Source organism: Brachionichthys hirsutus, chromosome 10 (assembly GCF_040956055.1).
Source record: "Brachionichthys hirsutus isolate HB-005 chromosome 10, CSIRO-AGI_Bhir_v1, whole genome shotgun sequence".
NCBI classification, from domain to species: domain Eukaryota; kingdom Metazoa; phylum Chordata; class Actinopteri; order Lophiiformes; family Brachionichthyidae; genus Brachionichthys; species Brachionichthys hirsutus.
In genome coordinates, this window is record NC_090906.1 from 11,156,783 (window position 1) to 11,170,068 (window position 13,286).

Consider the following 13,286-nt stretch of genomic DNA (forward strand, 5'->3'; position numbering starts at 1 on the left):
TGTTCATTTCTGATTCGCCATTGTAAAGCTGTTTGATCCCCCCCCCCCCACTTCGAGCTGCTGTGATGTCCTCACAGAGACGGTTTGTGTCCAACAACGTGTCAAAGCTGTTCACACTTGCATTTTAATTTGGACTGTGGATCCTGCCAGAGTTGAGCATGACTCACTCCATCGCCCCCCGTCTCCTTTACACAAATATCCGTCGCTCTCATCTGTAACTGCAGACTGAGATATCCTCGATTAACCGCCTTATTTATAGCCAGTTGTTCCATTTGGTTTGTCACTTATGTGCAAATCACTCTGAAAAACAAATTACATATGGCCTTCAAAACCCGATCAGTGATCTTGTTTAGGATTTTTTTTTTTGTTTGACAATGGCCGTTCTGGAGTTTCCCTTTAAAAAAAATAAAATACATTTGTAATATTCAGAACAGGCACGACGTGGAGATCCGATTCTTGAGGACTTTTTATAGCTAATTCAAGAAGATCTGCGATGGCCTTTTCACTCAGACAGGCAGATATAACCTTCGGATTAGATTTCAAGATCAAATCACGGAGTCTGTTTTATGAATGAGGCCCTGAGGCTTCTACAGCCGAGGAGGCAGACGCCATGCACGTGATCTGATGCCGATGACAGGCTGCTAAAATATTGATCAGAACGGAGGCTAAGCACCGGAAAGATTGTGGAATATCTTTCTATGAATAGGAAAGGCAATAAAAACGTTATCGTTAAACTGACTTTTGGGGAAAATCCGACTGTTTACGATGACTTTTGGTGGCGGTTCTGGGCTTTGATAGGTCGAGATCTGAGGACTTTCTTGGTTTTGAATGTTGCCCCAGTCTGTTTCCATGGTAATTATATTGTCTATGGCAAACAGTCTGTGATGCACAGCCATGGAATTTTTGCTCCAGTTTTTTCTCTAAAGAGGAGCAACTGGGCGTTTGCATCATGTACCGAAATCTTTTTTTAAAGCTACAGCAAAAGAATAAACAAAAAGTACAATTCAAAACTTGACTCAAATAAAAGTATATCAGAAGCTGGAAAATGTCATTATAAAAGCAGGCTTCAGTTTTCATGTCCACTGACTGATCAAATCAAATATCGCTCTGCATCCTTACATTATTGAACAAGAGGTTAATAGATTATTGATCCATTTTCTCTCAGAGCCAACTTCTGTACAGACTTATAAACACAGACTCACAGTAAATAGAAATACTGACGTCAGGTACAAGTACCTCAGAAGAACTAATGTTGGACCTCATTTAAACTTTGGTAGTTTAGCATTAAGATGGATGTAAGATCAGTAAAATGATGAAGCCATTCATCTTATGGAGCGGCAGCGTCCATCCAGCCACGCTGCAGACACCTCCAGTGTTACACAAGCACATTTCACAGCAGCACTTAGCATCTGAAACACAAAATATAGCTCTGTGTGGGTGTGCTGTACTGTAAATGGGTTTAAAAGGTGAAAAACGATGGCGCAGCGGCACAGCGCTCGCCTCACTGAGAGGAACAATATTTGCGGAGGGGGTTCTTCATAATTGAAAAGGGCGAAATTGATTATAGTTCGTTTCAGGTATACAGTACTTGACTGACATTCGGAAAATAATTTGTAAAAATGGCTTTGAGGAGGATTGCTGCTTTTACTTATTAATACGACTTTTGCTCCTTCAAAAGGAATTTGGAGCAGAGAAAACTCAAAGCTCACGGATGTCCAGGAAGCCCACAGACCCGCAGGCAAGAGGAGAGGGGGGAAATCCATTTAGATGAGGATAACAGGTTGGCTGAGGAAATAGCTCTCCATCACATGTCCAGAGTTTAGCTTCAAATCGTTTTACCTATATGACATGAGGGCCCCATCATTTTAACATTTTCCACATTGCCCTGAAAGATTCGAGTTAATTCCTGTCAAATAGAGCGAAAATGCTGCTTCATTCGTGGGTTTGTATTTATTTATTAACACTGAAAAAGTACAAATATTGTAAAAGCACTGATTTTTGTACTGAAGTTTGCATAAGTTGTCCTTTAAATGTTTTAATCTTATTTTTTTAGGAGAAAAGACTCCAATTATCAGTGTTTGATGCTGCTTCGCTTTAGAGCACGATGAATCCAGGCTGGGCTTCCTGGAGATTTCAAGTCTCGCCACCGTATCACGCAGAACATTTGGAATATCAAGGTGTAATGGGTGTGATCGATCCTCTTTGGCCAACCTGCCCGCCTTGCTTTCAGTAGATGTAAGGGAAGATCCTGTATGGGACGCGCCGGCAGTAGGCGTCCCACGCTAGTCCATATTTGGCTCTGCATTGCCTCTCATCGCGGTCCTCTCGGTGAATCAGCAAGACGGTGAAATATAGGACATAGAAGTAAGGCAGAAGATGCGAGAACCCTGAAGAAGAGAGGCATAAGTCAAGTCAAATGTGACTTATAAAGCACATCTGAAAGGGGTCTGGTCATTAAAGCCCCCCCAACAGCAACTTCCTGCTCATGATAAATGTGATTGGACACAGTGAATACCCCGTATCTATGATTTCATCCAGATTTTCTAGGTCTCTGTGTCCTGCATGGCTTCACGCATTCTTACCACATGGCAGAGACCAGGCCAGGGCCATCAGGAGGTCCCCCAGGTAATTGGGGTGACGAACAAAACCCCACCAGCCTGACACGAGCAGCCTCTTCCCTGTTGCTGTGGCAATGGTTTCCAGTTCTGCAAATGACGTCTCTGAGTATCTGCATCTTCCACTTCAAGGTAGCACGAAGTACATCGGTTTGATCTACAGAATGACCTGAAAGAAATGCAAATACTGACTTGCGACGCTCGGGTGCGAAGGATCTCTTCTGAACTGGTTCTTCTGCGAGTTGGATTTTCTGAAAACGTAATACCCCAAACCTGATGACAGAGAGAATAATAAAAATCACCATCTTTACCTTGGACTTGTAACTCGTGATGGAAACAGACTCTCGGTTACCATTCAGGGCGATTATAGCCGCTGCTCTGAGGGAGCTCAGGGTGTGTGGATGCGCCACCAGGAAGGCGGCCTGCAGGCTGTACGTGAAGGGAACCCAGGCCAGGTCCCCGAAGGCCAGCATGAAGCCAAAACCATCATGCACAATGTCCATAGTTGTCAGAACAGCCTCCTGTTGCAACAGTATGTGGGGGGGGTCACGTAATGCAGGTCTCTTCTTTGGATTCACATCACAGTCTTCATCTCTTTCCGACGTCGCCCTCTCACCTCGTTCCACAAGGCATCCGCCACATACAGCATCTGGAAGCTGTTCACCAGCATCATGGCGAGGGATGGCGAACCCCGAAGCTCCGCCTCTTTCATCAGCATGCCAAGGTTTATGACCACCTGAAAAGAAAGCCGGTCGAACATTAAATAAAATATTTCGAAAAGGAAAAGTATTATGCAACACATACCTTGTAATGCATCCGTGATTTATAGTTTGACACCACTGACAATAGCTAACAAATAACAACAATACTATCTGTTTACCCGACTTTATTATCCCTGAAAGCATTCAGAAGGAAGCAGAAAGTCTCCCACACACTGTCTGTAGCCAGCAGGTGGGAGATTTCTCTTTCTTCTCCTACGCACCTGGCTTTGAAACACTCAGACGCGCAAATATTTTACTGTTTATTCTGCAAATACAGAGGCAAAAATGAAATGCTGGACAAAGAGCATCAATGTTTTCAAGGATCACTCTATTGCTTTTCTGTTTGTATGACTTTTTTGTGTGTAAATAATGAATAGAAAAAGAAAGATTAATAATCTTATAAGAGTCTATTCAATTTATCATTGGACATTTTGTCTTATTGGACTCAGAGACTCAGAAACTGTCCCTCAAACAAATGTCTCTCTGGGTCAGGTCGTCAGGGACAAACGTTTCTGATTCCTGATTCTGACTGACTGTAAATTATTAAGAACAGTCACGGAGGGCAACATCGCCACCTGTCGGCTTACGTGTGTATTTACTGTGTTCTCCAATGAAGATCATCAGTGAGTAACTTATAAAACTGTCTGTTCATTATATTTATTCTTTAGACCTTAAGCTAAAGACCGCAAATATAATTCTTATTTTTATACATTTTACACTATACATGCCACAACAGATCAGAAAGGTCAGTTTATGTTTAAATTAACACGTAAATTATGTTGCATTGTTGTTCTCATGAGTTCTTTGCTTTTAGGGATGACATTAGTTCATACAGGACAGATTGATGGTGAACGGATTGTTCACGTCTGCAGATGAACTCACCCAGCCAATCAGACCCGGTCTGAGCTCGCAGAAATATTTAAGGTCAAAGCTCCCGACCCGTGGGTTCAGCTCCCGTCCGATGAAGAAGTCATACAGAGGATTCCCTGGACGGGACAGAGGGATGAAATCATTTAAAACAAGTCATCTGGAGGTGATAAATCTCCCAGGTGCATCGGTATGTGATAAGGTGAGCCCAGAGTAGTGACTCATCATCATATACAGTACCGGTATATATATATATATATATGTATATATAGCCTTGTAGCAACGACAAATTGAAGCGGTAGCCAACATGGGAAAATCAGGACACCTTCAAAGGTGGTCGAGAACAATCCAGACTTTCAGATCCAGACGGACAAACTGGTGAGCCTGACATGGTGGTGGTGGTGGATAAACATCAGAAGAAAGGGTTAGCGATGGATGTAGCAATCCCGAGCGATAGCAACATCAGGAAGAAAGAACAAGAAATGCCAAGAGCTGGAGAACATGTGGGGGGGGGGGGGGGGGGTGAAGAAGGCAACAGTGGTGCCAGTAGTGATCAGTCCTACATACATATACACACTATGGGCAGGATGAACAACCTTCAGAGTCACCTTCAATCATCATTCCAGTGGAACTAAAAAAAGATCAGATTTAAATAACTTGCTAGCAATTAAATTATTTAGCAATTCCCAAAAATCAATGTGTTTAAAAACAGCTTATATCTATTCACTTTTACATTCCGGTAATCAAATCCGCTCACTGAGATACAAAAGGGCTTCTTTACATGCTGACCTGTCACGGTAGCAATAGCACAGCCGTGAACGACATTAATTACTGGCTGCATCCCAGTGGGCTTCAAGGTCCAGGCCTAACTGGTTTTAACACGTCGCAGTACCGTTTACATGCTAAATAGTTCCACGTTTACTTTTCCTCTTTCTAATTTAGTGCTTCAGCTTCATTTAGCTAATCAAACATGCATGTGAAACGCTTTACTGTCATACTGTTTTCCCCTTTTAAAAAGCTGCATTGCGCTCATGGAGTCTTCTCCTCATTTCATCCCGGCATGAACAGCAGCATCAGCCAGCAGGAGCTGAATCATCCCACCGGCCGCGCTCTGGTTTCTTCCTTCGGAGGCAGCCGAGCAGAGCGAAGCTGCTGAAGCAGGGTCAGCTCACATGAAAAGCGTGTTCCCGACGCCTGCAGGCTCCTGGAGCGCTCGGCTGTTAGATAATTACCCAGAGGAATACCAAAGTCAGGCCCACAGATGCACAGCGTTCCAGCAGTAACCGCTTACAGGCAGTGTTTTTACAGTGAAGCCTTCCTTTCATGACGAACCCACACTCTCACCTGTGTTGCCCCCCAAAGCGAGAGCAGGAGCAGGAGCCCAGAAGGAGCGGATGTAAAGGTACACGGAGAACAGGAATGACGCCGCTATTGCACACACCGCCAGAGGTAACAGCAGCTCAAACACCTCACCCAGAGGGGCGCCTAGCCCCATGAGCAACAGCAGCAACACGCCAGTGATGCACAGGGCATGAAAACCTGGGGGGGGGGGAGAGAAAAGGAGCGATGAGCCGACCGACACGGGCTGGTTTAGAACAGATAAACGTAGGATGGGGTGAGAGTTTAGATTGTGTAACTGTGGTAAAGTTAAGGTTAAGAAGTAGAGAGGTTGAACTAAAAATAAAACCACGGCCGATGCTTTTTTTACTACAGTGAAGCAGTAGGAATATGAGCAAAAGTAAACATAGCTGTAAAATATTATTGTCATCATAATAAATACCTTCATAATTTTACAGTATCAGAGACAACAATACTCAGTGAAAAACAAAAATCATCTTATACCATTTTAAATAAACCCAACAGTACCATTAATGGGATACTTGAGCCGCGTTCCATCCCGCAGAACTATTCCTTCAGACACCTGCAGGTAGACACACAGAAACAGAGACTATCATGCATAGCCCCAGTTCACACCTATGATATGTTTAATTATGGCAACTAATTAAGTTGTATAATATTTCCATGGACAGCTTCATGTTTATATGCATATCAGTTGTCAGCAATTCATTCCATGCTCATCTTGTTAGCATGAACCGCTACGACTTGGCTTTCTGCGGATTCAGCCTGTGTCGGGTGTATCTCACGTAAAGCTTAAATAGATGCTACCAAATTTAATTTAATGAGTATTTTAATGGGGGGCATCACTTCTGTTAGGAGTGACCCGGGGTCACGGACAAAGCGGTTCGGAAAGTGAATGAATGAATGAGTACTTTAATGACTCGTTTGTTTCAGCCAGGTGTCCATAAGGCTCTGCTGACAACGGCAATTTAAATTACAATTACATTTTAATCGCCAAATTACTGTGGGAACAGAAGCCACTACTGAGCAGAAAGTGTGTTTAAACAGCTTGATTTTGTTTTTTAAAATGCAACATGATTGGAATATTTCATTTAAGCATCGATTATATATTCAGAGAAACATTATCACAAGTCCCCCGATAGATGATTATTATTGAGATACATATTCCCCATTAGCATGACCTACCTTTCCTAAAGGCAGCAAATAGAGGAGGGCGTGCAGAGCAACCCAGGCCAGCAGCAGCACCGGGGCCAGAGGATCCCACAGCTGCTCGGCGACGGGGACTGGAGGGGGCCAGAGGAACACGCTGGCCTCAGGTGATCGCCTCACACAGATCAGGTAGAGCACCGTCAGTGGAAGAAAGAGGGGAACGCCTACAGCACCTGAGTGAGGATTACACAGAGAACAGCTCGGTTGGTACGACTGAGCGGCAGCAAGCATCACGTAAACGTGAGCTGTTTTCTGACGCCACTCACCCAGAGTTCCTCCAAATTCCCTCTCCGTGTCATGAGAGGATTTTTGTTTGACTGTTTGGCTGTGCGGCCTCATTACTGGTCTCCTGAGACGACACAGAGGTTAACGCATTGAATCCGAATAAGGACAACAGAAAACACACAGTCGTCATGCAGAGAGTCTGTTCTAATGAGGGTGAATGTTACTGTTGAATTATAAATCACAATAATGTATTAATCGACAGCGATTGATGCAAATTAACGACTGAATATTTTACACAAATCATAAAGCTATTTTTAAACAGATCGTACACTTTCAGTGTAGCATTTTTACGCAAAGTCATCAAAATCTACTGATGAAATCGGGCCATGGACAGAACAGCAATAAGTCTAACGGTATATGACTTTTATTTGGAGCCCTGATACGTAAGTACATAATATTTTTGTAATTCATGACTCAATAGAAAATGCTACATAAATGATGAAAATGGGAATGGGTGAAGTCTGCTTAAATTTTTCAGTTTTAACACAATCATCTGTTTTAAAACATAAACGTATATTGACCTCAGCGCGAGTGAAAGAAAATATACGTATAAACATAAAAACATAGTTTTTGTTTTTAAATAAATACTGCGTCTTACCTGCAGAGAATGGGGGTGAAGGTGGGATTGCCATACCTTTGTACATCCACCCAGCAGCCGGCAGATGGAAACGCCCTCGTCAGACGCTTAACAATCTCTCAGCCAATAGGATCCTTCCGAGGTAATCAGAAGAGGGTGGAGAGAAAAGGCCTCAACCAATCAAAGGAGTTCTTCTGGTGGCGCGTCACACTCGCGCTACAATGAGGATTGAGCAGTAGATGCTGATAAAATACACCTGATTATCTTTATTAAGTAAAGATCAATGTCAATATATTAATAGTATTATTCTTTTAAATTTGTCTATTTCAACTGTCAGTTTTGGAAAACCAAGACAACACATTTCACATCTTTGCAATTCACTTTTATTGGAGATATATATTAAAATTCTGACAAACATTAAACTTTTCTGTGGAAGGCATGCACAGAAAACGGAATCAGCTGAAAGGAACACAAAAATTACATAATTAATCTGTAGCCTGAATGATAGTTAACAAAGGACTTCTAAAAGCATTTATTAATTCATGACATTTCCACAGGAGACAACAGTCCTTTTTAATCATTCAGAGTTTTTCCCAGAAACACATTTTCTTCTCGAGGAACGCATCCTAAAACTTTTAGCATCATTCCTTTCAGGCAGATGAGATGCCTGAGGGCATCTCTTCATACTTAATAATAAAAAAAACAAGTTATTAATATGCATTTTGCAATGGCGGTGTCAATAAACTTGACACCCAGACACCATGGCAGTCAAGTGTTGTTTTTTTTCTCTTTAGTGTATTGGAAAATGTATTCATTAATGTTTTACAGTGTTAGAAGTGTTATCGCTGCACCTTAAACACTAGACACTAGTAAGACTTTCATCAGCGCGGTTTAGCAGACTAATGGTACTGATAGCAACACAAGCATTTCAGTAAATCAGGTTTACAGTATAATTTGAGTCTTCGTTAATTCATTCCACATTTGACAGCACCTAGACTAGAGCATTTAAATTTGAATGCCGAATTCCAGCCTGCCTTCCTGCAGTTTGTGCCCCACGTGTAGTTTTAGCCTCTCTCGCAGATCACTTCGATGACACTCTGCTCCATCGGCACAGGATCCAAGCAGCGGTGGGCAGAACTCCCCACTATCTCGTCCAGCAGGAAGTGCACGAGGTTCTCGTCGGACACAAACCTCCACAGGTACATCTGCAGGTAGTGGCAGTCCACCTGGATCTGCTGGAGTCCGTAACGGCCAAACGTGCGCAGGCGGACGCACTCCAGGAATGTCTTCAAACTGATTTTGATAATTCCCGTCAACACAGAGACCTGGGACAGACCAAGGCTGTGAGAGGCGATGTCCAAAGAAGACTACACACAAGACCATCAGAGGCTTACCTTGTTGAACTCCACAGAGCTGAAGATGTCGATCCTCTCAGAAAAAAGCTTGTGTATGTTGCTCAGTAGATTAGTGTCCATGGGGGCGCTGCCAGCAGGTAAAGGGCGAATGACGCAATCAATGCACAATCACAGCACAAGAACCAAAATCAACAATAACATTCCTGCAGAGGACGTACAGATTAGCTGCATGTGTTTGCATGCATGTCACACAGTGTCATAAACTATGTGTTATCACTACATTTCTCTGGCACTGAATGTCATTCACTGAGGTGAGGACGCCTGAAAACGTGAGGCCGCCGACTCACCTCGGAGTGTAGCTGGCGGCGTAGCGCGCTTGTTGCCTGGAGCTGCTGTAGACAGAGAAAGTCCTTTTGCTGGAGTCGCTGCTGTGCGCTTTCCTTACGCCTTCCTCATACAGAAGGCCAACCTGCAGAGGAGCACAGAGGAAGTGGTTCATCAGCTTGCTCGGACACGGCAGTAAAAGCCGAAAGAATTACTTGGGAGGCGCCACGACACGTTGGTGGGACCTGCCCGACCTGCACATCGATCGAGGTGGTGTCCTCGACCACCCTCTTCATCACGGCGCGGACATTCCGTGGTTCGATGGTGTTAACCCAGTCTCGCGTTTCCACGCTCTTTCTTAGCATTTGGGAGATAATCAGGCCCTGAACCTGCAACATCAAACACGTTTGTATTTTGCTGCATTGGCATCTCTATCCCCCCCCCCCCCCCCCCCCCGCCCCCGCCCCCATGAACTAAAAGCATCTTCCTGAATATCTGGAAGTGTGAATCCTACCTTTACGTAATGGTTCAGCAGTTTCTGTGCAGCCTCCCTGGCTTCTGCACATAAAGTTGTGACGGGCGTGACTGGACTGTGGTGCTGAAAGTACAAAAAAAAGAAGCATTTAGATGCCAGTGAAACAGGTTGCCACGAAAATGTGTTTATTTCAAACGGCATGAGCAAAAAAGCTTTCAGATCCCCAAGTCCTTTACCTGCACAAGGAACTGCTCGTCTGTGAGCGTCAGTATGTAGGAGATAGTGGACGTTTCATAGTCCAAGCAGAGATGGGAGAGGAGCAGCAGGAGCGCCGGAGGCGTCGAGCCTCCCTTGTCTCCGGCGCTCTCACAAAACTGCCGAGAAGACTGGCAGACAAACTTTATAAAGCTCACCACGAGGCTCTCGCGTACACCCTGGCTGCAGAACTCGCCCTATAAAAGGAATGGTAACAACATGAAATCAATAGTTGGCCTGTATGAGTCAGACTTTTGGACAACATTGAAAAGGGGAAAACTATTCACCTTGAAATAGGGCTTGTTGGAGAATGTGATGTCCTTGGCTGTGAAGAGATGAACTGATGCCAGCACCGACTTAATCTGATTGAGAATGGAGGCCGACAGGGAGGAGAGCAGGTCGGGCAGGGTGGTCGGCGCATCTCTGCCAGAGGCCGCCCCCCCGAGAAGAGCTCCGCTTCCGGCCACGGAAAGCCGCGGCGTCGCCAAGGCCTGCCTTACATCTGTCAGGCTGTCCATGTAGAAGCTCTGCAGGGCGGAAAGGTACTGCCTGACTCGCTCCGTTGCTGCCCGGGTAACAATCTCCGTGCCCCGACTCGGCACGGCAGAGCCCGGCAGAAGCTTGGACACGGCCTGAAGTCTGCGATGGAAGCGGTCGAGTGCGCGGACCAGGAGGGAATTATCTGCGACCCCCTTTTCCTGTTGTATTCTCCGCTCCACAAGCGCAAAATACCGATCAGCTAGGTCATCCACGAAGGCATGCAGCTTCCCGTTGGCCATCTGAGGAATATTTCTGGAGGCCAGCTCACCCTTCTGAGCATGGTTGATAAAAAGCTCTTGATAAGATGTAATTACTAAACATAAGCTGCTGACGAATTCATTGCAGCCGCGGTCAATGAATTCCAGGATGTCTGTGTTTGAAGCGGCGTAAAGTATAATGCTCAATTGAGGAGACTTATCAGCGTCTCTGGTTGCCGAGGGAGACAGGTTTGGACGTATCTCTGCTTCTAGACTCCGGAGGTCCGACTCAAGTCGAGAGCGTGCATGGCTCAGGAATTTGTCGCAGAGGTCTTCGGCCGGCTCATCCAACTGCAGCAGCAGCTCCACACACTCCGATAAATCATTGGCACTTGACCCACCATGTCTAGAAAGATAAAAAGGTAGAAATAAAACGAAAAAAAGACTTCAGCAGCATGATTATCTAAAATACTGAAAATTGTCAATACCAGATTGAGGGAAATCTCAGTAAAATAAAAAGCAAGTGTATTTTGAGGCTGATCCAAATCAAAAAGCAGAACTTATTTCTACTGTTTGTAAAACCTTTGGTTCACTTGCACGCCACGATTCTTCGAGGCGACCCTCAACCGTACAGCGGTGTCTCTGATCTGTCCCCCCCCCCCCACCTGAACTTCTGCCGAAGCTCCTGCGCCAGCTTGTCCATGATGGCATGGCAGTCGTCCTGGATTCCCTTGAAGGAGGGAAGGTGGCTGTACTGCTGCAGCACACAGCGCGCACGGCGGTGGGACTTCACTGCAGGAGAATAGGCCTGCAACTCCAAACACTTGTTCAGTCTCGCAGGCAGTTCAAACAGAAACTGCAGCTTCCTCAACAGAGTGTGAACGCCTGAAACGGAACGGGACAAATGCATCACCGACGATATGATTAGACACTCACTGTGAATCAAAAAAAAAAAAAAAAACTGGGTTCAGGACTCACCTGACAGTTTAGTAATCTGTGCGTGCTGGTCTTGCAGAGTGCCACTAATACTCGCGCTGAACTCAGTGATAGCCGCCATGTTAGCAGACAGGCAGTCCATTTCATCCTCCATCTTTTTGAAATCATTCTTCATCTTCCTTATGGTGTCTGGAAAACAAGGAACGACAGATAAACTATCCAGACGCGCCCCGATCGGACTGAATATTTCACAAGAGTAACTAAACAACGAGCAAGATTTGCCCTTACCTGTAGCAGATATGAACTTGTTGTAGTTTTCGTACACCAGCGTCTGCATGTCGCTGTCCAAGGAGCGGATCTGCTTCACCATGCAGGTCTCCTGGTCCATCAACTCTGTGAGAGAGCACTCCCGCCTGAGCTGCATGTCGACGCAAAACACACAGCGGTCACAGACAGACGTGCACCCGCCGCGTGTAGAACACAAATGACACACTACTGGCTTATTTTACGCAGGGCGTCTTGAGTGTTTAACTCTGACACCACTGCAATCCTTAAAATAACTTTCTTACCATTAAATTGCTAGAATTCTGCTGGGAATCAGGATGCAATGCGTTTTATCGGATTAAACATGCTGTACGTTTACCAGTCATTTGTTTCTGTACTGTGGCAATATTATTAATGCATTAAAAGATAATGAAACCTCAAGTGTATTTACACAGTTAGTATTTTAGCACATATTTTATTGGACGACCTCATTTTAAATCTCGCAGTTCGCATCCATCCATCACCACTGCGGATGGTGACTGTCAGCGAAGCTCCAGGCAAAGCTCCAGGCAACACTTAAAATATAGGATTTATATCGCTGTGGGAACAAGCAGTGATCCCGTACCCTGTTGAGGAAAAGCTCGGGGTCAAAATGCGGCCCGTTGATGTCGCAGGGATCCAGGGACGTAGCATCATCCTCGGCCTTTCCTTCCTCGTTCAGCCCGTAGTAGAGCTGCAGCATCCCGTGCACCCGACGCCTCCTGTCGGACCCGGAATCCGTGGACATCCCCGCCGTACCCCCCGCCTCGTCGTCCATCCTGTACAGCGGCGAGCGAAGCGGCGCACTATTATAAATGTCAATAAATAAAGACGCCGAGCTTCCAGCTGTTTAGGGGGAAACGCAGCCGCTGCTACTGGAACCGGTGACGGCTCGCTCCAAAGCGGCTGGAACTTGAGCAGCTCAGCTGTCTCGCCTCAATAAGAAAGACTTCCAAACTAATTAATAATGAAATATCATATTTAGCCTACAACTCGAGACGCTAGCTTGTATCTTCATGTTGAAAACGTTTGCTTCCGGGTTTGTAGCCTATCCGCTGTTACGTCCTCAAAGAGCGCGTGTGATGTCATTCGGCTGCGACACAGCAGAAGTCATCGTACAATAGATTTGGATTACAGTACTGTATTTGTATTAGTGATATTATATTACTCTGTTAGATTTCCTTCTATTTTCGATGTATATCACAAATGATGACACCATTGGAATATC

The 13,286-nt window shown here is 45.0% G+C and overlaps 2 protein-coding genes across 2 annotated transcripts; both read right to left on the minus strand.

Moving 5' to 3' along the window:
• Window positions 1-2,159: 2,159 nt before the first annotated feature.
• Window positions 2,160-7,150, minus strand: tm7sf2 (transmembrane 7 superfamily member 2). Its single transcript, XM_068744870.1, has 10 exons — window positions 7,078-7,150; window positions 6,788-6,984; window positions 6,110-6,164; window positions 5,588-5,782; window positions 4,259-4,362; window positions 3,232-3,351; window positions 2,968-3,136; window positions 2,808-2,888; window positions 2,583-2,705; window positions 2,160-2,387 (listed from the first exon to the last, which is right to left on the minus strand). The coding sequence occupies exons 1-10, from the start codon at window positions 7,148-7,150 to the stop codon at window positions 2,227-2,229; spliced, it is 1,278 nt and encodes a 425-aa protein (XP_068600971.1). The 3' UTR covers window positions 2,160-2,226.
• A 911-nt stretch (window positions 7,151-8,061) lies between these two features.
• On the minus strand, window positions 8,062-12,836 carry vps51 (VPS51 subunit of GARP complex). Its single transcript, XM_068744829.1, has 11 exons — window positions 12,645-12,836; window positions 12,044-12,173; window positions 11,798-11,944; window positions 11,485-11,704; window positions 10,370-11,225; window positions 10,064-10,279; window positions 9,867-9,950; window positions 9,607-9,741; window positions 9,376-9,497; window positions 9,068-9,155; window positions 8,062-8,998 (listed from the first exon to the last, which is right to left on the minus strand). Exons 1-11 carry the CDS (start codon window positions 12,834-12,836, stop codon window positions 8,738-8,740), a joined length of 2,451 nt encoding a protein of 816 aa, XP_068600930.1. The 3' UTR covers window positions 8,062-8,737.
• Window positions 12,837-13,286: the final 450 nt, after the last annotated feature.